Below are 26,745 nucleotides of genomic sequence, written 5' to 3'. Positions count from 1 at the left end.
CTCACGAAAATTAATCCAAATTAATTAAAGGTGTGAATTTAAACTGCACTAAAGCCCTGTATGAACACCCTTATTCAGAATTAAAGTGGTCTTAATTTGGCTTATTTTAATTCACTTCTAATGTAAACCAAATTAAGGCTACTTTAATTCTGAATTAAAGTACTAATATAGGGGTTTAATGCAATTTAACTAATCCACTTTAAATTCACATTGTTAGTTAATTTGGATTAATTTTTGAGTGTTCCTGTGTAGACAAGCCCTCAGTCTCTCTGCATCTCAGTTCCCCATCTGTAAAATAGGAATAATAGTACTTCTGTACATCACAGGGATGTTGTGAGGATAAATATATTAAGGTTTGGGGGAGGTGCTCAGATAGTGAAGATAACATAAGTATTGACAGATTGCTGACAAATATTAGAGGAGATAGGGCTTACTCCCTGAACAAATGTGTAAACCTCTGCCATAAAAAATAATAAAAAAAGAGAGAAAATAGAATGGAGCCTGAATCGTCTCTCACTTACATGTGTGTTAATCCAAAGTAACTCTATACTGAAGCTTACATTGATAACAAATCAGTGTGAGAGAAATCAGAATCAGGCAAAAGATGCATGAAAACACCAATTCCCAAAACGCTGAGGTGATAGTTGCTTATTTAATATTCAACAAATTGTAGTGCTTGGCAATAACTTCAGAAAGAAATTGCCCATATTCCAGTATTTTAGATTCTTAGCTTTGAATCCAAGCTCTGGACAATGCCAATCAGATTTCAGTATTACTGCCAAATATCAGGTCTTCCAAGTGGCTATATATGAAAACAGAGCAGCTAAATGTGACTAACAAGTCACATATAAAACATAGGTAGCGAGCATTAGATAATATGCATGTTAAACAAGAAAAAAACCTTGGCACTAATTCAACACACTAATTAAATGTATTGTAATTGAAAACACAACACTGCTGCTACAGCATATTGTACATTTTTTTCACCATAAGAAACTGCCTGCTTTTGATCTCACTTACACCAGTTTTACATGGATCCATGCTACTCATTTCAGTGGAGTTACTCTCAATTTACCCCAGAGTCAACGAGAAGAGGATCAGGCCCAAAGTGTTTAATGTACTGGTGTGATAATCTTGGCAAAATTCATCTTGTTTTTAAAGACAAGTTTATTACTTAGCTCTCCAGGAAGTAATCTAGGGTGTAATTACATTAAGCAACAACTAATCTTGTGGGGATTGTTGCTATTTTAAACATTTATTGGGTCAATGATTTTGGAAAGCTGCATAGGGGTAATGAAAAGTTTGGCTGTAAGAATGGCCACCTCTCATCATAAACAACTTTATCTAACCCTACAGTTGTTCTGAAGACACAGGGAGATGCAATGTACTATTTCTGCCTTCATTGTCCCGTTCCTCAGGAGCTAACAAGTTTTGTTAAAGTTATTTTCATGCATTTATAGGACAATTTCCTTCCTTTGTGCCCATGCTTTGCTAACTCTTCTTCCTAGTCCCTTTGCCTCCTTCTCCCTCTCACGCCTCACCACCATGTCTTTTCCTCACCAGCCTGTGCCTGTAACAGCCTTACTGAGCCAGTCCTCGTCTTGATATCCCCTCTCATAATTCACTTCCTCTTATTAGCTTTCTACTGCTTTGCTCCAGCTCACGTCCCTGATCCTATTCTCCCAAACCAGAAAGAGATGAAGGGGATGTACATGTGGGTGGGGAGGAATCGAAAAAATGACTTAAAAGGAAACAAAACACTGTAGAGAAAACAAGTAGTACAAGACAAATAAAATTAAGAATCAGAACTAACCAGATACACATGCAACCTTACAGAATAAATCATCCAATTGTGTAAGTTGTACTCCTCTTCTTCTCCCATTGTTATCACTTAGCCATCACTAGTTGGGCTTTGCCATGTTTGGGCCTTGACATTACACTTACACATTATGCAGTTTTACTCTCACAAGTGGTCCCATTTGATCTGTAGCTAGGACTAGATAGCAGAAAAATTCGAAGTAATCTAATTAGCTTTCCTCTTCTCTTTTCTCTATTCTCCCTCTTTCTGTCTTTAGCCATATATAGGACAATTAATAGCTCCAATTAATCATTTAATTACAATAGTGTTGTCTGTCCTGACTTTCTAATTGAATCAATTAACTCAGATTATCAGATTATTTTCCAGTGTTTTAAAAAGTGACAGTGCTAATGATTTAGCATTCTGACTCATCTAGTGCTGGACAATTTGACTGATTTATACACCTTAAACAGCCTTGCGTTTCCCCTTGTAGATTGCAACCAGATAGCTGAGAACTCCTTCAGTGCCCAAATCCACCATAGCAGCTTCTCTTCTTTCTTCTTTGGACTCTGCATTTGTGATTTATTGCAGTCATCGCTAGAAATGTGCATCTGCTGCCCATTTGAGTTCTGCCATCTGTCCATCACTGTTTGAGGTGGTGAGCATGCAAAATCCATCAACTCCCTCTGGTGCCTCTCCACCATGGGTGGCCACTGGTTTCGGCTCAAATTCCTATCTGTTGTTTTTAAGGTAAATTTATAAGCTCTAGTATGCCCTGTCAACATACAATGGCAGTGGCCATTCCAGAAGGGAAGCCAACTGGAGAGAATGGTGACACTTCACCATTGCTACTGATCTGTTTTGATTTCTGGAGGTGTAGCAGGATTCTAGGCATAGACTGTCCTCTAGTCTTTAGCTGTTGACTTCAATAGAACACCACCAATTTACACTAGCTGAGTATCTGGCCTATAAAGTTTTTTAAAGGTAGCTGGGATTAGCCTTGACCTTTTTGCTCTGCAGAAAGGGGCAAATGGATGCCCTTGCACCCAAAATTGTAGAAGTTTTACAAGATAATCTACATAATGCTACTGATGATCAAGAAGCTTAAAAATGGACATCAAAAGCCTTTACAAAGGTCTTTAATTTAGGAAAATACTTCATTGCAACAGAAAAACAGGAATATGAGTGAACAATTTTTGAGTCAATCAATTTTGTGGAGTGGAATAGGAATAGGAAGGTGTTCCAGAATATTCACAATATGTTTTTATATGAAATATGAGGCACAGATTAAGGAGGAAGGTGCATTTTGGAAAGGTCTGTCTGTTGGCAGTTGTGGTACGGCTTTGTATAGAAGAGCTTAGAAACAATAGTGACCCATTAATAAAAGCTGTATAATTATTATCTCTAAGTTTTCCAGAGAATGCTATTTACATATGAAGGTGAAGAAAGCTGACTTAATCGGGAAGTCGTATTTGTATGTTCCAATCTCATAAGGGAGGCTTAACTTAGAAGTACATTTGAGATGCTAAAATGTGAGGTTTTGATTCAAGGGCAACTATATTGAACCTTGCAGGCTTTTAACCCTTTTACTGCAAGGCATTTTCTCCAGCTCACGAATAATTTTTGTGGCTTTTTACTGCACCATTTCTAGTTTTTCAAAATCCTTTTAAAAATGTGGACACCTGAACTGTACACCAGTATCTGTCTCAGCAGTGCCAAATATAGAAGTAAAATCACCTCCCCACTCCTACTCACTACTCCCCTGCTTATACATCAAAGGATTAATTTAGCCCTCTTTGCCAAAGCATCGCACTGGAGTTCATGTTCAGTTGCTTTTCCACTATCACCCTAAATCCTTTTTCATAGTCACTGTTTTTTTAGATACAGCCCCCCCATTCTCTAGGTATAGCCTGCATCCTTGTTCCTAGATGTATAACTTTCCATTTGGCTGCATTAAAATGCATTTTGCTTGAATGGGCCCAGCTTGCTATGTGATCCTGATCGTTCTGTAGGACTACTCAGTCCTCATCACTATATACCACTCCGTCAATCTTTGTGTTATCCACATATTTTATCTGCGGTGATTTTATATTTACTTCCACATCACTGATGAAAATGTTGAACAGCGTGGGCCTAGTACTGATCCCCAAGGAGCCCCGTTAGAACATCCTTCCCCCATTCAATGATGATTCCCCATGGACAACTACTTTTTGAGATCTGTCATTGTTAGCCAGTTCTTAATCCATGTAATGTGTGTTTTACTGATATTGTATAGCGCTATTTTTTTAATCAGAATGTTGTGTGGTACGAAGTCAAATGCCTTACAAAATTCTAAGTATATTACCTCTATGCAGTTACATTTATCAAACATCTAATCACATCAAAGAATGAAATCAGAACTGTTTGACAAGACCTATTTTCCATAAAGCCATGCTGACTGGCATTAATTATATCCCTATCCTTTACTCTCAGTGCAAAGACCATAATTGCCCTTCATTAAGTTGAGGAGGAGGATGAGAAACAGTTGATTTATTTAATTGATGCTGACAGATCTTTAAAATCTCCAGTTTGCTTCTCTCCTGCTGTTTAGAGGGCTCTCCTTGCTGTTCAGCAGAAGAGCCAGCAGAACTTCAAGCAGCTGGCAAGTGGCCAGGGGGAAGCGTGTTTTGACATGTTGTTCTTCTCTCTGAAACCTAAGTGAGTCTCTGAGATTTCCCTATGGGCATGATTTATAGGACAAAAACATATCCCATTCATATTAACAACAGCTATCATGGTATGAAACCTTTTGCTCTTGGTAAATTTGTTTTGGCGCTAGAGTCTTCTGCTCTGTAAAGAGTGGGCTTTTAGAGCCTGATCCAAAGCCCACAAAAGTCAATGGGAGTCTTTCCATTGGGCATCAGACCCTAGGAATAGTTTGCAATTTCCTCAAATGTATTAATTATTCAACAGTATTCTCATTATTTAACAGTATTAGACTGTTTCATCTGGGTTTTTTTCCCTCTGTCTCTTTCTCTTAAACAACTTTATGGATTTATAGTGGATAGTTCTCTGCCAATCCTTGATATATGAGCTGCACGTGTTTGAGAGGTTTGGCAAGTATTTCTGTTTCTGTTCCCTGGTTGGATGAATGTGGAAGCACTTTCAGTGCAAATGCTTCCACTAGCATGCATTACTGTGTGCACAACTTTCAGATTTGCTTTTTGTGAACCAGGCATGGTAGCAAAACTCAATTATAGATGGAAGGTGGGTGAGGGAATATCTTTTATTGGACCATCTTCTGCTGGGGAAAGAGACAAGCTTTCGAGTGACACAGACCTCTTCTTCAGGTCAGGTTTTCTTCAGCTCTGTGTTGCTCAAAAGCTTGTCTTATTCACCAGAAGAAGTTGGTCCAATAAAAGATATTATCCCACCCACTTTGTCTCTCTAATATCCTGGCACCAACATAGCTAAACAACAACACTGCAAACAGCAAAATTCAGTGCTATGGTGTTGGCAGAAATCGATCACTAAGTCAGGGTAGTAGGCATGACAGAAGCAAATTCATTGACAAATTTATGTGAACATTTGAAAAAAAATATGTTGCCTTATTCACCCATGATGGGAAAATCCACACAACCCTCCAGTGCTCTCTCTCCCCTACCAGTACTGATATCTCAGGAGCAGTGCTGTTATTGCCTCCAATCCCATCCACTAGTCCAAAACAGCCTCTCCAAGGGGGCTGGATGGCACAGCATGATCCTGCTGGAGTTAACATTGATAGGGTCAATATTAACTCCCCTAGGAATTTTCCTGCTGGTTTTCTGGGAGAGGATGATGAATACAACAGCTGTTCCCTTGGCTGGGACCCACTCCCAACTTGTTCCCCCATCTTCCCCTGAAACCCTAAAAAGCCTCTACCATGTGCAGTTTTGCAGGTGGGAGAGAAATGCTGCTGCTTTAGCATCCTGGCCTCCACTATCATTTGGGCCTGGAGTGGGATTTATGCTCCCGTCATCCCCTCCACACCGTGCAGTGGGGAATGTTATCTCCATGCAACAGATAAAAGATTATTTGAAATGATTTCAGTATCATAAAGCCTATCGTCTGTAATCTAGCAGCATGGAAACACACCTCAGCATACATTACTACACAAGCTAGGGACACTATCTTATCAGATACTAGTGTCACAGTGAGTTGCTGAACTGTCAGGCCATAATTGTATTGGATGCCTTGATTTTATTAAACCCTGGCCGGAACCTCAAACACTGCGTCTTCCTTCAAAATCTATTTCCATTGTCTTATCAGTTTGGTTGATTTGTATTAGAGAAGGTCAAATGTCTACATCCTGCTATAGACAGGCTGTTTGATGAATACTCTAGCAAGAAAGAAATATGAAGCCACTATCTTTTGAAAGATAAAAAGCCACAAAACAACCTATTAAAACCCTTCAGATATAAGGGATATTTTAAAGTGTGCAAAAGACAGGTGTCAGGGCACGTCTTCACTACCCGCCGGATCGGCGGGTAGCAATCGATCTATTGGGGATCGACTTATCGCGTCTAGTGAAGATGCGATAAAATCGATCCCTGATCGCTCTGCCGTCGACTCCGGAAATCCACCGCGGCAAGAGGCGGAAGCGGAGTCGACGGCGGCGCGGCAGCGGTCGACTTGCCGCCGTCCTCACAGCCAGGTAAGTCGACCTAAAATATGCAACTTCAACTACGCTATTCACGTAGCTGAAGTTGCGTATCTTAGGTCGACCCCCCGCTGTAGTGTAGACCTAGCCTAAGATAGAATGGTGCTGTTATTCCTCGCATGTCTGTATTCTGTTTCACTATCCCAAATGCATCTGCTATCCACGCTAGGGCAGCATCATGTGATCTCAAGTTTTCTTTGCCTTTATTGTACTTCTCTTTTCCCCCAAGTCTTCCTCTTGCACAGTCAAGTGTCACTTTATTTTGTGGATGTCCTACAGATACCTCAGAACACACCCAAGTTACAATGATGGATGTTACAATAAGAAGGTGTCTGAGTATAGGAGAGCAATAGATTAAGAGTGGTGAAGGGCTGTCATTAATGGTCCAGACCTTCTCCTGGTGATGGAGCTATTCCAATTTATCCCCGTGGAGGATCAGGACCAATATATGCCAGAGGGAAGTGAGCAGATTGAGCTATATACAGTAGCTGGGACAGTGGAAGAACAGGTGGGTAGGGGGATGGAAAGAAGCCATAACTGTCAGAGCAAAGAGAGCAGCTGAGAGTATAGGAAGAGATGATATCATGGAGGTAGTTGGAGCATGGCCACGAAGGGCTTTGAACACATGGTGAGTGAGTCCGTAGCAGATTCAGAGGCAAAGGAGGTTTTCAGCTTGAGGGTGAAGTACTGCTGGGTATACTGGTAGAATATATAGGTGTGTTGTAGCATTCTGAACAGACTGGAATTTGGATACAAGTGACTTTGGGAGGCCATGGGAAAGGAGTTTCAATGTTCAAGGTATGAAGTGACAAATGCATGAATGAGTGGGTCAGCAGAGTCAGTATCAAGGAAATGGCAGATACAGGGCTGATAGCATGAAGACTTGTGAGGAGAAAAGGAGAACTCAGGGTTCAGGGAGACTAAGATTAAGGAGCTGAGAGGAGCAGGAGCGCCGCCAGCTTTTCTGCCGCCCTAGGTGGCGGAAGGCCCCGCCCCGAAATGCCGCCCCCCACCGAGGTGGTGGAAGGTCCCGCCGTCGAAATACCGCCGCGGTCGCTGCCCCCCAAATTGTAGTGCCCTAGGCGACCACCTAGGTTGCCTAATGGGTTGCGCCGGCCCTGGAGAGGAGAACAGTAAATCAGGGATGAGATTTTTCTTTAGCCAAATGGGATTACTGGGGTGAAATTCCAAACACTTTTAAGATGCATCTGCTTCTCAAAAGCTAAAAATAAGAACCCTCAGGTGCCCTAGCATAGTGGCTCTCAACCTTTCCACACTACTGTACCACTTTCAGGAGGCTGATTTGTCTTGTGTACCCCAAGTTTCACCTCGCTTAAAAACTACTTGCTTACAAAATCAGACATAAAAATACAGACGTGTTACAGCACACTTGAAAAATTGCTTACTTTCTCATTTTTACCACATCATTATAAAATGAATCAATTGGAATATAAATATTGTACTTACATTTCAGAGTGTACTATATAGAGCAGTATAAACAAGTCATCGTCTGTATGAAATTTTAGTTTGTACTCGACTTTGCTAGTGCTTTTTATGTAGCCAGTTAGAAAACTAGATAAAGATCTAGATGAATTGATGTACCCCCTGGAAGATCTCTGCGTGCCCCCAGTTCAGAACCACTTCCCTAGCAAATATACCATATATTTAGGAAGGGGTCTTAATGCTATAGTTACCTCTCCAGCACTGTAGCTGCGAAGTCGCTGGAGATGCTGCCTGTGAGTCAGATGATTAGGGAGACGGCCATTTTGAAGTGGGATCCTGGGATCGATGAAAGTGGTAGCACGGCTGTTGTGGTCAACAAAGAAGGACTGTAATAAAAAGAATACTGTATATTCATAAGCAGGAAGCTAACATGGTGAAAGAGTTGAGGGATGAGAAAGCAGCATACAAACTGAGCAGGGAATAGTGCGTATCATATGTGCCACATTTTGCAGTCATGATAGTTCACAATTTACAGCTTAATGAGTTTTAGTCCAATATTCCTTGTATTCCTACAGTAACTCGTTTCTATCATACTAATTTGCCAAATTCCTTGAAATTGATTCAACCTGGTATCACCGTAATTTAAAACCAGCCAGTTCCCTTTTGGAGCTTGTCCCTCATTTCTAGGTGCAATGCACAACTCTAGCTGTGAGCATACTGATTATGCTCTATGGGCCTGATTCTACAAGGTGCTGAGTGCCTCCTGCAAGGTGCTGGCACCCTTAATTACCAGCAAAGTCAGTGGCTGTTGAAGGTGCTCAGTATCACACAGGACTTGACCCTTAGATTTCAGCATCACTTCTTTTTAAATGGACAACCAAGAGCTAGACACTATGGGTCTGATGACAAGAAGGGCTGAGTGCTTGCAACTTCTAATGAGCTTCAGCTCAGCCCCTCAAAATCAAGCCTTATTCTGGTAACTCCTTAGCCTTGCACCTGGAAAATTAGGGGAAAGTTCTGCCTTCATACCACATGCAACCTCATTTGTGGGTGTTTGGACTATGTTTTGGTTAGTCCCATTATTGAGTCTGGAGTCACAGGGCCCATTTCTCCTCTCAGTTACAGTGGCATAAATCAGATATAACTCTTCTGAAATCAGTGGAGTCACAGTGCTGAAAAACTGCTGAAAGTAAGAGCAGAATCAGGTCCATGCGGCTGAGTGGCTCTAAATCTGAACTCTCCCAAAGTATGAGGCAGAGGTATTCAGATAGAGTGTTCCTAGTCAGCATTATTAAGTCAAATATTATAAATCTGAATAATGTTTGATTAGTGGGTTTTTTTTTGGTGCAAGATTAACAATGCCTAGTATAGCATTATACAATCCTGTACGCTAGCATGAATCAGACCACACTTCTTAGTCTCCTTGTGTGAGGACAGAAGATAGCATAGAGAATGACATTTCCAGGGGCTAAACCTAAGACAAAGGTTTTTATTGTCAGGAATAATACTGTGTGCTCACTGATATACAAATCAGATAGTCACAAATTTTAAGTTCAGAAGAAACCCTTCACGATCATCTAGCCTCGTGTGAGATCGGCAGGATGTGGAAATTCACCCAGTGATTAATTGTGTTGGCGCTCTTACCTTGCCCTGTTGATCTGTTTTGATCTCCCAACCCCGTGGAAGTTCCAGTCGGGTGTCAGCAAACATGTTGATAAAATTTACCAGGTCCCTGTTGTGCTGATAGCGCTCAAAATTCCGAGCATCTCTGCGGATCTTTAGAATCATGTGCTTCAAGCAGGTGCTGTTGGTGAAGACTCGATAGGCACTCTAGGCATGAAAAACACAGGACAAGGAAATCAGTTCCAGTGTCTCAAAAATGAGTTTGGCTAGCAGATATGACACACAATCTTAAGGCCTGATACAAATCCCACTGAAATCCACAGCAATCTTTCCATCGATTTCATAGATTCATAGATTCATAGATTCTAGGACTGGAAGGGACCTCGAGAGGTCATCGAGTCCAGTCCCCTGCCCGCATGGCAGGACCAAATACTATCTAGACCATCCCTGATAGACATTTATCTAACCTACTCTTAAATATCTTCAGAGATGGAGATTCCACAACCTCCCTAGGCAATTTATTCCAGTGGTTAACCACCCTGACAGTTAGGAACTTTTTCCTAATGTCCAACCTAGACCTCCCTTGCTGCAGTTTAAGCCCATTGCTTCTTGTTCTATCCTCAGAGGCTAAGGTGAACAAGTTTTCTCCCTCCTCCTTATGACACCCTTTTAGATACCTGAAAACTGCTATCATGTCCCCTCTCAGTCTTCTCTTTTCCAAACTAAACAAACCCAATTCTTTCAACCTTCCTTCATAGGTCATGTTCTCAAGACCTTTAATCATTCTTGTTGCTCTTCTCTGGACCCTTTCCAATTTCTCCACATCTTTCTTGAAATGCGGTGCCCAGAACTGGACACAATACTCCAGCTGAGGCCTAACCAGAGCAGAGTAGAGCGGAAGAATGACTTCTCGTGTCTTGCTCACAACACACCTGTTAATACATCCCAGAATCACGTTTGCTTTTTTTGCAACAGCATCACACTGTTGACTCATATTTAGCTTGTGGTCCACTATAACCCCTAGATCCCTTTCTGCCGTACTCCTTCCTAGACAGTCTCTTCCCATTCTGTATGTGTGAAACTGATTTTTTCTTCCTAAGTGGAGCACTTTGCATTTGTCTTTGTTAAACTTCATCCTGTTTAACTCAGACCATTTCTCCAATTTGTCCAGATCATTTTGAATTATGACCCTGTCCTCCAAAGCAGTTGCAATCCCTCCCAGTTTGGTATCATCCGCAAACTTAATAATCGTACTTTCTATACCAATATCTAAGTCGTTAATGAAGATATTGAACAGAGCCGGTCCCAAAACAGACCCCTGCGGAACCCCACTTGTTATGCCTTTGCAGCAGGATTGGGAACCATTAATAACAACTCTCTGAGTACGGTTATCCAGCCAGTTATGCACCCACCTTATAGTAGCCCCATCTAAATTGTATTTGCCTAGTTTGTCGATAAGAATATCATGCGAGACCGTATCAAATGCCTTACTAAAGTCTAGGTATACCACATCCACAGCTTCTCCCTTATCCACAAGACTCGTTATCCTATCGAAGAAAACTATAAGATTGGTTTGACATGATTTGTTCTTTACAAATCCATGCTGGCTGTTCCCTATCACCTTACCACCTTCCAAGTGTTTGCAGATGATTTCCTTAATTACTTGCTCCATTATCTTCCCTGGCACAGAAGTTAAACTAACTGGTCTGTAGTTTCCTGGGTTGTTTTTATTTCCCTTTTTATAGATGGGCACTATATTTGCCCTTTTCCAGTCTTCTGGAATCTCTCCCGTCTCCCATGATTTTCCAAAGATAATAGCTAGAGGCTCAGATACCTCCTCTATTAGCTCCTTGAGTATTCTAGGATGCATTTCATCAGGCCCTGGTGACTTGCAGGCATCTAACTTTTCTAAGTGATTTTTAACTTGTTCTTTTTTTATTTTATCTGCTAAACCTACCCCCTTCCCATTAGCATTCACTAGGTTAGGCATTCCTTCAGACTTCTCGGTGAAGACCGAAACAAAGAAGTCATTAAGCATCTCTGCCATTTCCAAGTTTCCTGTTACTGTTTCTCCCTCTTCACTAAGCAGTGGGCCTACCCTGTCTTTGGTCTTCCTCTTGCTTCTAATGTATTGATAAAAAGTCTTCTTGTTCCCCTTTATTCCCGTAGCTAGTTTGAGCTCATTTTGTGCCTTTGCCTTTCTAATCTTGCCCCTGCATTCCTGTGTTGTTTGCCTATATTCATCCTTTGTAATCTGTCCTAGTTTCCATTTTTTATATGTCTCCTTTTTATTTTTTAGATCATGCAAGATCTCGTGGTTAAGCCAAGGTAGTCTTTTGCCACATTTTCTTTCTTTCCTAACCAGTGGAATAGCTTGCTCTTGGGCCCTTAATAGTGTCCCTTTGAAAAACTGCCAACTCTCCTCAGTTGTTTTTCCCCTCAGTCTTGATTCCCATGGGACCTTACCTATCAGCTCTCTGAGCTTACCAAAATCCGCCTTCCTGAAATCCATTGTCTCTATTTTGCTGTTCTCCCTTCTACCCTTCCTTAGAATTGCAAACTCTATGATTTCATGATCACTTTCACCCAAGCTGCCTTCTACTTTCAAATTCTCAATGAGTTCCTCCCTATTTGTTAAAATCAAGTCTAGAACAGCTTCCCCCCTAGTAGCTTTTTCAACCTTCTGAAATAAAAAGTTGTCTACAATGCAGTCCAAGAATTTGTTGGATAGTCTGTGCCCCGCTGTGTTATTTTCCCAACATATATCCGGATAGTTGAAGTCCCCCATCACCACCAAATCTTGGGCTTTGGATGATTTTGTTAGTTGTTTAAAAAAAGCCTCATCCACCTCTTCCACCTGGTTAGGTGGCCTGTAGTAGACTCCTAGCATGACATCACCCTTGTTTTTTACCCCTTTTAGCCTAACCCAGAGACTCTCAACACTTCCGTCTCCTATGTCCATCTCTACCTCAGTCCAAGTGTGTACATTTTTAATATATAAGGCAACACCTCCTCCCTTTTTCCCCTGTCTATCCTTCCTGAGCAAGCTGTATCCATCCACACCAACATTCCAATCATGTGTATTATCCCACCAAGTTTCAGTGATGCCAACAATGTCATAGTTGTATTTATTTATTAGCAGTTCCAGTTCTTCCTGCTTATTACCCATACTTCTCGCATTTGTATATAGGCATCTAAGATACTGGTTTGATCTTTCCTCCTGGTTTTGTCCTGACCCTCCTTTCTCTCTGCTAATATAGCCCACACTCCCTCTCATTTCAATGGGCTTTGGATTAGGTTCTAAGTGAAGACGTAGAAATTGCCACCTGGAAATTTGAAAATTCCATATCTCTATGCACAGTAGTTACCAGTACCAAAGTGCCAGATATACAAGTGCAAATGTACATATCTCTGGGGTATCACACATCTGAAATACATGCAGTTGTGTTTATTTCACTGATCACACATTCAGAGAGATGTACTGTTTGTGTGAATGTAGACTATAACAGGGTTCAAAAAAGAACTAGATAAGTTCATGGAGGATAGGTCCATCAATGGCTATTAACCAGGATGGGCAGGGATGGTGTCCCTAGCCTCTGTTTGCCAGAAGCTGAGAATGGGCAACAGGGGATGGATCACTTGATGATGACCTGTTCTGTTCATTCCCTCTGGGGCACCTGGCATTGGCCACTGTCGGAAGACAGGATACTGGGCTAGATGGACCTTTGGTCTGACCCAGTATGGTCATTCTTATGTTCTTATGATACCATACAGATGTGAAAACATTCATGAAAATGTATTTGTGTCACCATTCAAGCAGACATGTTCAGTACTGATTATTTGTATCTCACAGAAACATGCACAGGCCCTAATCCTGCAATTGGGTTTGTCTGTACATATCTCACTGCAGGATCAGGGCCCCAAATGGGTCACGTTCATCGGAGATGGCACAGGGACGTGTAAATTACTCATGTAATGATGACAACTGTTTGTTTCACCCTGCAACTCTTCACTCCAGGGAGGATGCTCCCCAAGGGAGAGCAGGCAATGTTACCGCAACCTGCCCTCTTTTAGGGGCTTCATCGGGGAGGGCAGCATTAATTTCTGCTGGGGGCTCCAGTGGAAGTTACTGAAGGAATGTGCTGCCTTAGTACATCCTCAGGCTGCTTTGGCCATGCCACTCCCTGTCTATGCCACCCTCTTTTGGGGCCATACTGGCTTGCTGAAGGCCCCTCACTGACTCCAATATCATTACTTCAGATGTCTGCAGATGTAAACAAGGGCAGAATCTGACCCAGTAACTTTGAATTTCTTTCCTTCTGTGCATTTAAATGCATTTTAAATGTTATTTTTATTATTTAATATTTATATTACAGCAGTGTCCAGAGGCCCAAAGCAGGATAGGGGCCCCATTGCAAACACAGAGGTAGAAATGATCTCTGCCCTGAAGATGTTACAACCTAAGAAAGTTTTCTGAATGCAACTATCTGAGGTCCTAGCATACTGCATAGCAGATGATATGTCATGATCTGCTACAACTGACCATTTCAGTATCACTTGGCAACACTAGGGAAACCCAGAATTTCACATAGTTTTATCCCTTCAGGGACATAAAATATCTGTTAAACAAGAGTGTTTCCATTTGAGCTTTCACTGCTGGATAATATTTTCCAACTCAGATTTCACTGGCTTAATTAACACTTCTAAATTTTATTTGGAGTTTGTGGTTAAAATGTTTTAATGGCCTTAAGCCTAAAGTTATGTGGTACACTATTTTTACACAAATGGAATTTGTATGACCGCCTTGACAGATGTGTTGACAGGCTATTCTGGCTCCAATATCAAAGACGGCTTTGTAAACAAAATGTAGGCGTTCCATGGCCTTAGTCACTTTTGTGACGAAGGAAGTTGGGACTCAGCTTCTTGCGAGCTGTCCCTTGTACCAACTAAAACTTGTTTCAAGACAGCTTTTAAAATCGTTAAGTTCCTTTTGAGAGAAGACCCATCAGCACTAGTAACGGATTAGCCTCAAAAGGTTCAGAAGTGATGTTTGGATATTTATCCAAATATTATCCAAACCTCTTTGGGATAGAAAACTGGGGTTGAAATCTCAGGAGAACAGGCTTTCCCAGGGAGATTTTGCAGACTTCCTGCTACTAGTTGGCCTGAAATTAAAGCTTTTTCACTGCATGTCTGTTTTCATTCCCAGTTGCAAGCAGGAAGTGAAATCCCGTTCCAACAATGGGAACAAAAAGTTATCTATACTTTTCCGAACCTTCGAGAAGTTTGGTTTGGGTTTGAGGTAGGTTCAGTTCAGTTCTTATTTTATCCAAGAGAGCTGCATCATCCCTAGTCTGTAATTGCTCACTGAGTGCTAGGTTGTGCCCAGCTGCTTGAGTGTACAAATTGCAGAGGATGCAAGAAGCCTTCCAGCTGCTGTGCAAGGCCATGAGAAGAGGGATTCAATAGAGGTTTCTGGACACCTGAAGCAGAAGGATGCAAAAGGGGTGGGGAGGAGGCAGGGCTAGGACCCCAGCTCCCTCTGCACCAGACAGTAGAACTGGCCAGACACATGGGGAGTAGGCTGCACCTTCTGAAAGGGAACAAGTAGTGGGGGCAGGCCTGTGAGGTGCCAGGGAATTCCTCTCTGAGGCAGAATCCCCTCAAGAGTTCCCTGTGGGGTAGTGTAGGCATGCTACATCCAACCTGGTCCAGTTCACATAAAGGACAATTGAATTCTGAGTCAGGGAATTAAGGACTGGGTATGTCTACAGTGCAATGTAAACCCAGGGTTAGTAGAACTCCAGTTAGCAGACCTTGGGTTTGTTAACCTAGGGCTTGAATGTCTACACTCATTTGTAATCCCAGGTTAAGAATTGTTAAACCCTGGGTCCCAACATGGGGTTCCAGGATCTTCACTGCATTATGCGGGCCTGAGTTCAACCACTCATATTCCATACTTCCTAGCACTCTCTGAAAGTGTGGCCATTCTATCCCTTTGTTCATGGTGCAGTGTAGGAAAACTTGACTGTTCAAACTTGACTGTCCAGAGGACAAAGAAAGTTGACCCATGGGATTGTGGAATACTTTTGGTGGATTCCCAGAGAATGGGTCCAATGGGGCTGCGTCTACACTGCAAAGCAATAGGGCTTGAACCCTGGGGTCCTGGCTCGACTCAGGCTTAACCCTCCACCCCCTTGAGCCTGGGTTAGTGCGATTTGTAAGTAAATGGAAGAGGGGTTAGGCTGGAGCCTGAGTTTGAACCCTGGGCTTACATTGCACTGTAGACATACCCACTGTGCACTCTTATAAGAGGTCCAGAGCTCTTCCTTTTGACCCAGAAGGCAGGAGTGAGAGACGGTGAGATACTGGTGCTTACATAGTTTGCGTGCAGCACAGTGAAGAACTCGGGGTTGGTGATGAACTTTACAGCTGGAGACTGTAGCAGCAAGGTGATTTTTTGAGAATTCACTGGAGAAAGGGACCCTTCTCTTCTAATTTCTGAAAATAAAAGCAAAACAATTGACTAGTACACATAACAGAAAATACAACACAAATAGTGTCATTCTTATCTCCTCTGCCAGTACCAGCAAAGCCCACCCCACCACTCCACCATATTGTGCGACTTCTTTTTAATCTTAAAGTGAGGCTATGGTCATCCAAGTGACTATGTAAAAATGGCATCCACTCTCTTTGTGTCTTTGAGTCATATCTACTCACGTGAATGACAAAAGTTTTCCCTGCGGTTAGCACTGCAGGGCAAATACAGCTACAGGAATGAGAGCTGGATGATTTTCTACATTGTATGTTATAAATTCTGGGCCACATCCTTAGATGGTATAAACCGACATAGCTCCATTTACTTCAATAAATCAATGTAACCCTACTAGCTTACACCAGCTGAAGATCTGATCCAATACTGTCAGCTAAGTTCTGATTGTAGAATCTTTCTTACTGTTGATGAATTTAGAGTGGGAAGAACACACATGAGCTCTAGGCTCTAGGCTCAGTTTGCAGCACTGATGCTTTTAAATCAAGATCAGTTTTTGACCTACAGTCTGAACAAATCTGATGTGGAAGTCATCAAGAGAATGAATACAGAACTACATAATATAATGTTGACAGTCACTTTTCTATCTATAATTACACCTTATCATTCTGTCCACTTAAGACTGTGAAAAAAGAATTTGTGATATAGCTCTCCTGACTCCAATGGAGTTAAACTGATTTATTTCACCTGAGGATACGACAGTGCACCTTTATTTGTGGATATTCACACATCCCTGTGGATTTCCCTTTAAATTAAAAAATTGGTACCAAATGCTAAATTTTTTTCCTCTCTCCACAGTCAAACAATATATATAGCAAAGACACATTAAAAAGCCACATGCCACAGTTGATAGTTCTTTTTTATTAAAAAAAAGGAAAGAAAAGGCATATTAAATCAAATCCAACCACCATTTATGTGAATGATTCCTGGCAGCATTATTATTAATTTAATATTTTATTATGTAAGTAACCTTTGAATTTATTATATGGAGATATACCTATCTCATGGAACTAGAAGGGACCTTGAAAGGTCATTGAGTCCAGTCCCCTGCCTTCACAGCAGGACTAAGTACTGTCCCTGACAGATTTTTGCCCCAGATCCCTAAGTGGACCCCTCAAAGACTGAACTCACAACCCTGGGTTTAGCAGGCCAATGCTCAAACCACTGAGCTATCCCTCCCCCCATAGTAATACTGTATATAGGTAACAGTAATACTGTATGTCTACTGTAAATATGTATCCAACTTAATATTACAAGTAATATAAGTAGTAATAGAACACAAATCATATACCATTTCCATCTCAATTAACTATTAGCAGGTGGGATCAGGTATGATTCTCTATACAGAAGAAGTTCAGATAAACTGAATCATAAAAATTGCAATACAAATGAGTGCAAAAGTGGTTATATATCATGTGAAGTACTTTTGGTTATGACTTATAGTGATTTTAAAGGAAAAAGAAATAAAGATTCAGGCTAATAATAGACAAAACTAAATATTTAACAAAGCTATTTTTAAAAAAAGCATAGATTAAATATTCACTCTGAATAGGCTTTCCTCTTCCAGGAGACATAAAAGGAGTTGAACCATAGGTCATGCAGGCTATTTCCTGCTAATAAGGACTAGCCAGTAATGGCATGCAAACACAGGAGAAGGAGGAAAAGAGGTGATAGATGTAATAATAGACATAATCAGGTGGCAACCCTGCCATAGGTGTGAATTTTCAGAAGGGCTGAGTATTGGTTGCCCGTGTTGCAGGCACAAGTTTAACTAACTAAACACACACCCATTTTTTGTGTGTGTCCACAAAGTGAAATGCAGGCACAAGTCTGAGTGCTTGTGTTTCTCCCCAGGTGACTTGCACCTGCAATCAAGCATTTAGCAATGCAAGCACTCAGCTTTGCACTTGTCGTTCAATTGCAGGTGCAAAAATGTGGATGAACATTTTATGGGCACAAGATATGTGTGCAGAAGGGAGGGCTGGTCTTTTCAAATTTGACCCATAATATCAAAATTACTGTGACCCAGGAAGCCCCTCACTGTCAGCTGGATGTGGGCACACAGTACAATAACTCGCATCACACCTGACATACTCATTGCCCCAACTCGTTATCATAATCTGTATCTAAAAGGTGTCGTGTAAGATATCATATGCAAAATGGTAACATGCTGGTCACTAATATTATTGTGTGTTGTCTGTGTGGGTGATGTATAAAGAGTTATAGATGTGTGCTTGAAAAGTGTTCCTAAAATGTAAGTGGCAGACAGTGCCTAAACCCAGCCTGTTCTAGACAAAGGAATGTTGTTTCTCCAGCTTGACTGTATCTCCAATGTAAATTAAGCAAGGTGTGACCAAAGACAATGAAAAGGACATTTACATGAAAGGTAAACAAATCCATTAGCCGAGCAAGTGGGGAGAGATAACCACTTAACAATCTCCATGGAGTATGGATCCCCAGGAAACCTTTCTGCCTCTTGAAACAGAGTCAAAGAACTTTGGGAAGATATAAGCAGAAGCAATAAGCTATCACCGGATGGACAAAAGGGATCAGAGCTATTGTAATCTGAGAAAGTCTCTGAGAAGTCACTATAGATAAGAAGAACAGGAGTACTTGTGGCACCTTAGAGACTAACAAATTTATTAGAGCATAAGCTTTCGTGGGCTACAACCCACTTCTTCGGATGCATATAGATAAGAAATCTGCTTAGACCAAGATTGTATGCAGTGCAGTTGTAGCCATGTCAGTCCCAGGATATTCAAGAGACAAGGTGGGTGAGATAGTATCTTTTATTGTACCAACTTCTGCTGGTGAGAGAGACAAGCTTTTGAGCCACACAGAGTTCTCAAAAGCTTGTCTCTCTCACCAACAGAAGTTGATCCAATAAGAGATATTACCTCCCCCACCTTGTCTAGACCAAGACTGTAACTTGCTAGAATTAAGTTTTAGACACTAGAAGGCATGTTTTGTTTCTAATCTTTCCTATCTCTTTCATTCTTACTTGAGACCATTTAAATCTATCTTCTTTGTTAATAAACTTATTCTTATCTTATTACAGAACCATATCAGTGCAGTGGATTAATATGAAATATGGGTCCTCAGCCAAACCAGATAGCAAGTGTGAAAAATCGGGACGGGGTGGGGGGTAATAGGCACCAATATAAGACAAAGCCCTGAATATTGGGACATCAGGTCACCCTATTTTGGGGAGACAAGGGGCTGTTGGTGACACCCTGCAAAGAGTAACCATGCTGGTGGGAACCAGGGTGAAATAATTGTGCTGTGAGCAGACTACTTGTTGGGGCTCTGAGCCAAACCTGCACAGCACAGATGCCCCCAAGGTTACAGGACAGGCAGTGACACAACCCCTGGCTGATCTGGGTTAACCCCCATAGTGTCACAATCACACTATCACCAACATGAAATAGTGTAGCTACTGTAACTGCAAGCTTGAGAAAATAGGCACTTTCTCCATTTTCATGTATAATACCTGTACATTCAAACCCAATATATAGTAAAAACACTTTGTCTATGTAAGGACTCATTAAAAAAGCCCCCTAACACTTGCTTATTTCCTTCTGAGGGGTCTATTCATGCTCTATACTCTCTTTCCTTTCACTTAGCCATTTCTGCCATAAAGTACTGAAGCCTGAGTCTTCATCAGGGCACCGTGGTGTATCCAGCTTGTTTCCCAGAATGGAGCGACAGCTGGTGCCACGTGCTGTTAATAGCTTCCTCTCCCATACCTGAGTTTGGCTGGGAAAAGTCTGCCTCAGAGTCACTTCCTCCTCCAATGGAGAGCCTCTCGGCTCTGTTGTTAACAACAGCATCATCCTCTGGCCTCTCTGTTGCAATAGTCCGCTGAATATTTTGATACCTGCATATTTTACGTGAAAGAAAAAAGGTGTTTTAGCTATACGTTTTGGTGGAATAATGGTACAAAGCATTTTGCTGCTCACAAAAATGCCCCTCTCTCTCTTTCTTAATGAGAGTTGGAAAAATCAACACTTTTGAACAATTAAAATATTGCTAAAATCGGCATGTACTTTTAAAGCACCAATGGGCCTGAGTATTCCCTGTCTTGCACCTGTGCAAATCACCCACATTCCACAGGGATCAGTGACTATATAAGGTGAAAGGCAGGGAAGAATCAAGTCCCAATTTGTCATAGGTTAACATAATCAATCACATAGGGCTTGATCCTCTGAGGTGCTGAGTGTCCTCAACTCCCTACAATTGCAATGGGAGTATGCTCAATGTGTTCAACACTTCACAGCCTTGGCTCCATAACCAGTATTCATTTTTTTTTTTTACTAATCATTATTATTCATCATGTTTGTTGTGGTAGTGCCTAGGGACCAGCCGAGAACAGGCTCGTTGTGCTAGGCACTGTACAAACACAGAACAATGGACAATCTCTGCCCCGAAGAGCTGACAATCTAACAGATAAAACAGACACAGGGTTGAGGAAAGTGGTGTAACACACAAGTGGAGTGAACAACATAAGGGCAGGACATGTCATGTTATTTCCATGCTTTTTTGTGTGTGTATATGGATTGACTTTGGTGATGATAAGCTAAATGGAAAGCTGAAGGGAAAGAGTTGAAGGGGACAGAGCAGTGTTTAATTTGTGCCAGGGCTTGCCAGGGCTCAGTTCTGGTACCTCTAGGCTTGGCAGTTCAGAGCCCCAGCACCTCTGGGCTTCCTGCATCAGTTATGAATGTAAAAATCTTGCTTGAGCCCTGGCGCCTCTTTCATTACAAATTAAGCACTAGGACAGAGCCAGTGAGAACAAGGAGGGAAACAAGGAGGACGAAGAAGAAGCAGGTGTGGAGTGAAGCTTTTAAAACCTTTTTCTCTGTTATGGCAGTTTCATGTTGATTGACTTCAATGAGACTACTCTTGGGCTTAAAGTTAAGCAGGTGCTAAATATTTTGCTGGATCAGGGCCACAGTGTTCATGATGTTGAAGATTTGAGTCCCATAAAGGATGTTCTCTTTTATGTGTTCATTATGTTTAAAATATGCAGTATACAGTACTAATTCTATGTATTGTAAAACAGAGATAAATAATGTGGGAAGTCAGTCCTGCTGTAGCCATACTGGTGACTCATTCATTGAACATTTGATAGACTAGGGGTGAGAGAACCTCCATAGCTTCTAACCTTTATGTTCATGACCAGGCCCCAGACTGGGATTCTGATAATGTATGACAAGAATGTGACAAATTAAAAAAATTATTGAATGAAAAATATTTTTAAAAACAATAGATATCTATCTTGTTAATAATTTTAACGAGCTTCTGCCCCACCCTGATATTTTTAAACATTTTTTGTTGTCTCATTTTCATTAACTCTCAGCATTCATAATGGGCCAGATCCCCACCTGGCATAAATCCATGTAGCTTCATTGATTATATCTGATCTTTGGCCCAAGGTTCTTTGTCTCTCTTTTTCCTGGTTTCTGTTCTTCTTTCTTTCATCTGTGTGACTCCAGACTTATGAAGAGTATCCCTCCATTTTTCTCTTGTTTTTTTTAAAATATGTATTTATGCCAAGTTAGATTCTGGCCTGAACTCCAACGGTTATATCTCAAAGTGCCATGACATCTCTGAAGACAAGTAGTCTGGACCTTGATTTTACATCCCATTCAAAAGACAGCATCTCCAGTAGCATACTAACTCTCAACAGGTTACTGGAGTTTAGGCTAAATTATGGAAAATGGGTGAAAATTTAATGGATTTATACTTGACTAACACAGTAGTTTTCATTTTCCTCAGTATTCCCAAGTTTTCCTTTAATGTAGCTTTTAATAGCTCAATAAATAACATATTTAGAATTGGTTAAAAAAGTAAGAGAATTGGGGATTTTTGTTTTTAGATAAACATACACCTTAGAAGCAAATTATTATAGTAGATTTCACAACTGCATTAATTTACCTCTACTTTTCCCCCCTTTATTTTATAACAAGCTTTTAAAATTTTTATTCACTTGACTGTAGGCTAATTGAGTAAACTTTCCACTCCAATACGGCAGGAGTTTTACAACACCCTTATGCAACAGCAGAGCAGAAAAAAGTAGTTAATATAGTCAAAAGTTTTATATATATGGTAACTGTAGCTTCAATTTAATTAGATGTTAGAAAATCCCCTGCTGGCAAACTTTACACAGTAATGCTAGCTGTATGCCAAAAACAAGCTACTTTTTTTTTGTCTAGATACTGTAAAATTGTCTTATATAAATACCAGAAAATGCCCATGTAATTGTAAAAAAACTTTGAAAGGGCAAAAGTTATGGGAATGTATTTGAAAATCACAGTCCCTTTTCAAAGTGATTTGTCAAAGAAATAATGGATTAGAAAAACCACACTAGAGGCTGTTTTTACTGTACTATTATTATTTATTGTGTCATTTATTATTATTATTATTCATGTAAAGACAAGTCTAGTTACACAAATGCTGCACAGTTTTACCAGATCACAGTGGATAGTTAACTATGTCATGTAATTTGAACAGCGCTGGCTGTTTGCTTCAGTAACTTGAGGAAAGGCAAGAAGTGCTGTAGTAAAGGAGGAAGACTCTTCTAATAAAAAAAAATATAGGGGTGTTTGGATCTTATCCAGACTGTAGGTCCCAATCCTGCATTCCCTATATAGACAAAATGTCCATTAAAGTCATTGGGGATCTCTGAGTATTCACAGAATGAAGGATTAGGCCCTTGGAACAGAATACTCTCAGCCATTCCTTTTTCAAACTAGATTTCCAATACTTTATGGTTTTGGCAGGGATGAAAGTAGCAAGCTTTCCTAGTGATATTTTGGTATTTCCACTCCTTCTCCCAGATGAATCTAGGAAATGGGAAGGTGAACGGATTTGTGTGAAAAGAAAGTAGACTGAGCTTTTTTTCAAACCTCAAAAGGTTTTGGGTTCCATTTTGTTTGAGTTTGGGGCAAAAATTCAGGCTGATTTTAATTATATCATCCAAGTTCTTTGTATACCTCACCTAGAAAGGATTTTCAAGCAGAGTTAACAAAAACTGTTCCAGGTAATGAGGTTTGACCTACAATAACAAAACTTTTTTAAAATAGTTGTTGAAAATAATATTCAAGACTAAGTAGTGGTTTTCAACAACAGCTTAAGAAAAGGTTTTTCTCACAAACTGGTAATCCAAGTTACCTGAATTTTTTGAATGAGCTAATCTTGAAACCTGGTTCAGGTCAGATAATTTCTCTATTTCACCTGGCCATAAAATTGCTTCCCACTTTTGAAATACACAAGTTGGTGAAGTTTGTTGCAATGGCCAATATGTATCTCTTTTGCTGGAATTTTTGGAAATATCCATGGCTACACATATACAAACATTGGCATGACAAGAGAAGCCTCTTAAAGACTTGGTGGTCTATTCAGCATTTTTACTTAATGGAGCTCTTTTACAGCAGAGATTAAAGAATTACCAGATGGCTTTTTTTGTGCTAAGAAACCATGGGATTCCACAATTACTCAGTTGTAATGTGCTTAGTCTCCACTGGGAATCAAGTGAGGAGAAATACGCTACTAATGAAAATCCCCTCCGCTTCTCACTATATATCCTGAATGTACAAATGCTAAAAAATACCCATATACAGATGAGCAACAAAAGTATTATTGGCCTAATTACAGTGTATTAAATCATTAATGATCAAATCCTAAACCAAACATGGGTGTCAAGAAAGGAATCAAACTATATGAAAACATAGAAAACTAAAATGTAAACCAAGGATGTCACTTCTGTGGTTCTCAACCAGGGGAACATGTACCTCTGGGGTATGCAGAGGTTTTCCAAGGGGTACATCAATTCATCTAGATATTTGCCTAGTTTTATAACAGGCTACTTAAAAAGCACTAGTGAAGTCAGTACAAACTAAAATTTCATACGACTTGTTTATATTGCTCTATATCCTATACACTGAAATGTAAGTACTATATTTATTTTCTAATCGATTTTATAATTATATGGTAAAAAATGAGAAAGTAAGCAATTGTTCAGTAATGGTGTGCTGTGACACTTTTGTATTTTTATATCTGGTTTTGTAAGCAAGTAGTTTTTAAGTGAGGTGTAACTTGGGGGTACGCAAGACAAATCAGACTCCTGAAACGGGTCCAGTAGTCTGGAAAGGTTGAGACCCACTGACTTAGGCCATGTCTACACTAGCACTTATATTGGCAAAACTTTTGTCACTCAGGGGTGTGAAAAAACATTAGTTTTTTCAGCATAAGCATTCATTTGCACAGCGCTATGTCAGCGGAAGACACTCTCCCACCGCCAGAGCTACTGCCACTCATTGAGCTGGTTTTATTATGTCGACAGGAGAGCTCTCTCCCATCGACATAACACCGTTACACAAGTGCTCTTATAGCTGCACAACTGTAACAGTACAGCTGTGCTACTGTAAGCTTATAAGTGTAGATATGGCCTAAGGGTATTGCCAATTAACCTGAGCTAGCTAACACAATTGTCATTTCTAGTTTAGACACTCACCAACGTTTGTTCCTGGTTGTTTGTGGCTCACCCAAGAGAGATTAGCCTCATGGAACAAATGGTGACTGTCTACAATAAATTTACGATGGTATCCATTAGCTCAGCTTAATTGGTATTCAATTAACTCAAGTTACAGCACAACAAAAAACTATAATTTACACAAGCCCTTGATGGCTGCAGACAACATCTATCCAATTCACTGCAAGGGGTTTCTAGAAACGCCTGTCTTTTCTTTATAAATTAATATGGTAGCTTGGCACCTTCTGAGGAAAATTATAATTAAAACAAACTATTGCAAGTTCTTACCACTATAAACAAAATTATACTATGGTATAAAATGCCCACTCTGTGCCCAGCATGCTAGGTTTGGAGAGAAGCGGAGGACAATTCCTCATGGACCTGTTTGTGGTTATGATCTATTTTGCACGATAGACATTTTCAGAAAGCTGGTTAGCCCTTAGGAAAACTCCCTGATGGCTGTCATCAGCGACCATTTTCTCCCTACAAAGGATCTAAGTAACTCCCATCTTATTTTCCTGCCATGGAAAGAAGGACCGTTCAAGCACTCTGTCTGTCTCCTAGCTTGGCGCTCTGATGATCCCCAAATGATGTTTTTAAAGTACTAGAAAAACCCAAACCAACCTTCATGCCATTTTAAAGCCTATAATCAGAGGATAACAATTTCAGTCTTGCTTATTTAAATAAGAAACTATATCATTACAGGAAGCAGAGGCAGAGGATGAGAAAATGTTTTCTGAGGTAAGAGTGTAAGATTATTGCCTAGCTATATATTTCTTTTACTCTTCTTCCCTCAATTCATTCTGAAATACAAGGAAACAAAGGAAACTAACAAATCTTTCTTTGTGTAGAGTAGTAGTTGAATAGACATTGGTATCAGTGATAAAGCTGCCTCATTCGGAGGGAGACTCCCTCTCTCGGGATTCATTTTAAGGAAGTGTTTCTAGTTTCCTCCAGCTGTGCAAAGGGCTTTGAAATGTCTTTCAGTGGGATACTCATTAGCACTCACTATTTAAAACAAATATCTCATTCATGCTGTGTCACAGCTTGTCAGCCTTGCTGATGTCAACAGCTACATGTTGGTGTTTCCCAACCCATGGACCTGGCTGCACTTGGGAAGGAACCACTAGAGCGCTATAGTGGGGACATGATAATTCCAACTGCATGAGCATCCATAACATTCAGTCCTCAGCACTGGTGGAGAAAAATTACAAAGGGAGGCTCTCAGCAACTAGAGCTGTTGCTTTCCTGACCTCGTCTCTGAATAGCTCCCAAAAGACTGGGGTAGGTGTATAGGTGTAGCAGCTGGAGGAGCACAGTGGAGGTCTGGAAGCTGAAGCACCTCAAAGCAGTGGGGCTGAAGCCTGAATTCAGGGCTTGATTGCTTGACTTCTCTTCATATTCTCACCCAGACCATCTATCCTCTGCTCTCATAGGTAACACAGAAGCTCTGAAGAATCCTGCCTCCCCACCCCCACCTGCACTGATCCTTCTCATAAGTGGTGGGAGAAAAGTGAAGGGAAGCCATGATAGGACCAACTTCTGTTGGTCCAAGGGACAAGCTTTTGCACTTCACAGAGCTCTTCTTCTTCTTCAGGTGTGGAGAAGGAAACTAGAGTGCCCAAGCGAAATATAAGGTGGGACAGATTGTTAAGCATAAGGGGTTCACACATATTGTAGGAGACCACTTAAAATGAAGTGGGCAATTAAAACTTCAGCAGCCGTAGGACAAAGGAGTATTAGTAGGCAGCAGAGTGTGTTATAAGTTGTTGTAATGGGCCATAAAACTAATGTCTCTGTTAAATCCATGGTTTTTAGTGTCCAGCAGAGTTATGTATTTAAGTTCCCAGGCTTGTCTTTTGAAGGTGTTGTAGAGGTTTCCTTTGAGGATGAGGACTGAGCACGTCACTCTTTGTGCAATGCACTATGTTCACTTTGTGTCTCTAGACTATAATCTGTTTGGTCAGGCACTTTGCTATTTTTAAACACTACTTCCTGTAGTAAAGTACCATATAGACTTATGGAACTACATAAAAAATACTAATTAAAAAGTACAGTGTTTTATAATTGTAAAGCCAGCCTGAAAGTAGCACTGAAAACTGTTTCAATTTATTTTGGGA

General features: G+C 40.7%; 1 protein-coding gene across 1 annotated transcript in view; it reads right to left on the bottom strand.

Moving 5' to 3' along the window:
- LOC112113135 (E3 ubiquitin-protein ligase HECW1-like) overlaps positions 1 to 26,745 on the bottom strand; it is a gene marked incomplete at its 5' end in the record, with an annotated part of 150,531 nt that overhangs the window by 62,732 nt on the left and 61,054 nt on the right. The window contains 4 exons of the mRNA XM_026654074.1: positions 8,171 to 8,305; positions 9,564 to 9,749; positions 15,922 to 16,043; positions 19,839 to 19,969. Coding sequence (XP_026509859.1) covers positions 8,171 to 8,305; positions 9,564 to 9,749; positions 15,922 to 16,043; positions 19,839 to 19,969 — 574 coding nt within the window. The remainder of the gene's footprint in view (positions 1 to 8,170; positions 8,306 to 9,563; positions 9,750 to 15,921; positions 16,044 to 19,838; positions 19,970 to 26,745) is intronic.

Source organism: Terrapene carolina, unplaced genomic scaffold (assembly GCF_002925995.2).
Source record: "Terrapene carolina triunguis isolate 2854851 unplaced genomic scaffold, T_m_triunguis-2.0 Scaffold180, whole genome shotgun sequence".
NCBI classification, from domain to species: Eukaryota; Metazoa; Chordata; order Testudines; family Emydidae; genus Terrapene; species Terrapene triunguis.
This window is presented reverse-complemented; position numbering and strand designations above follow the sequence as displayed.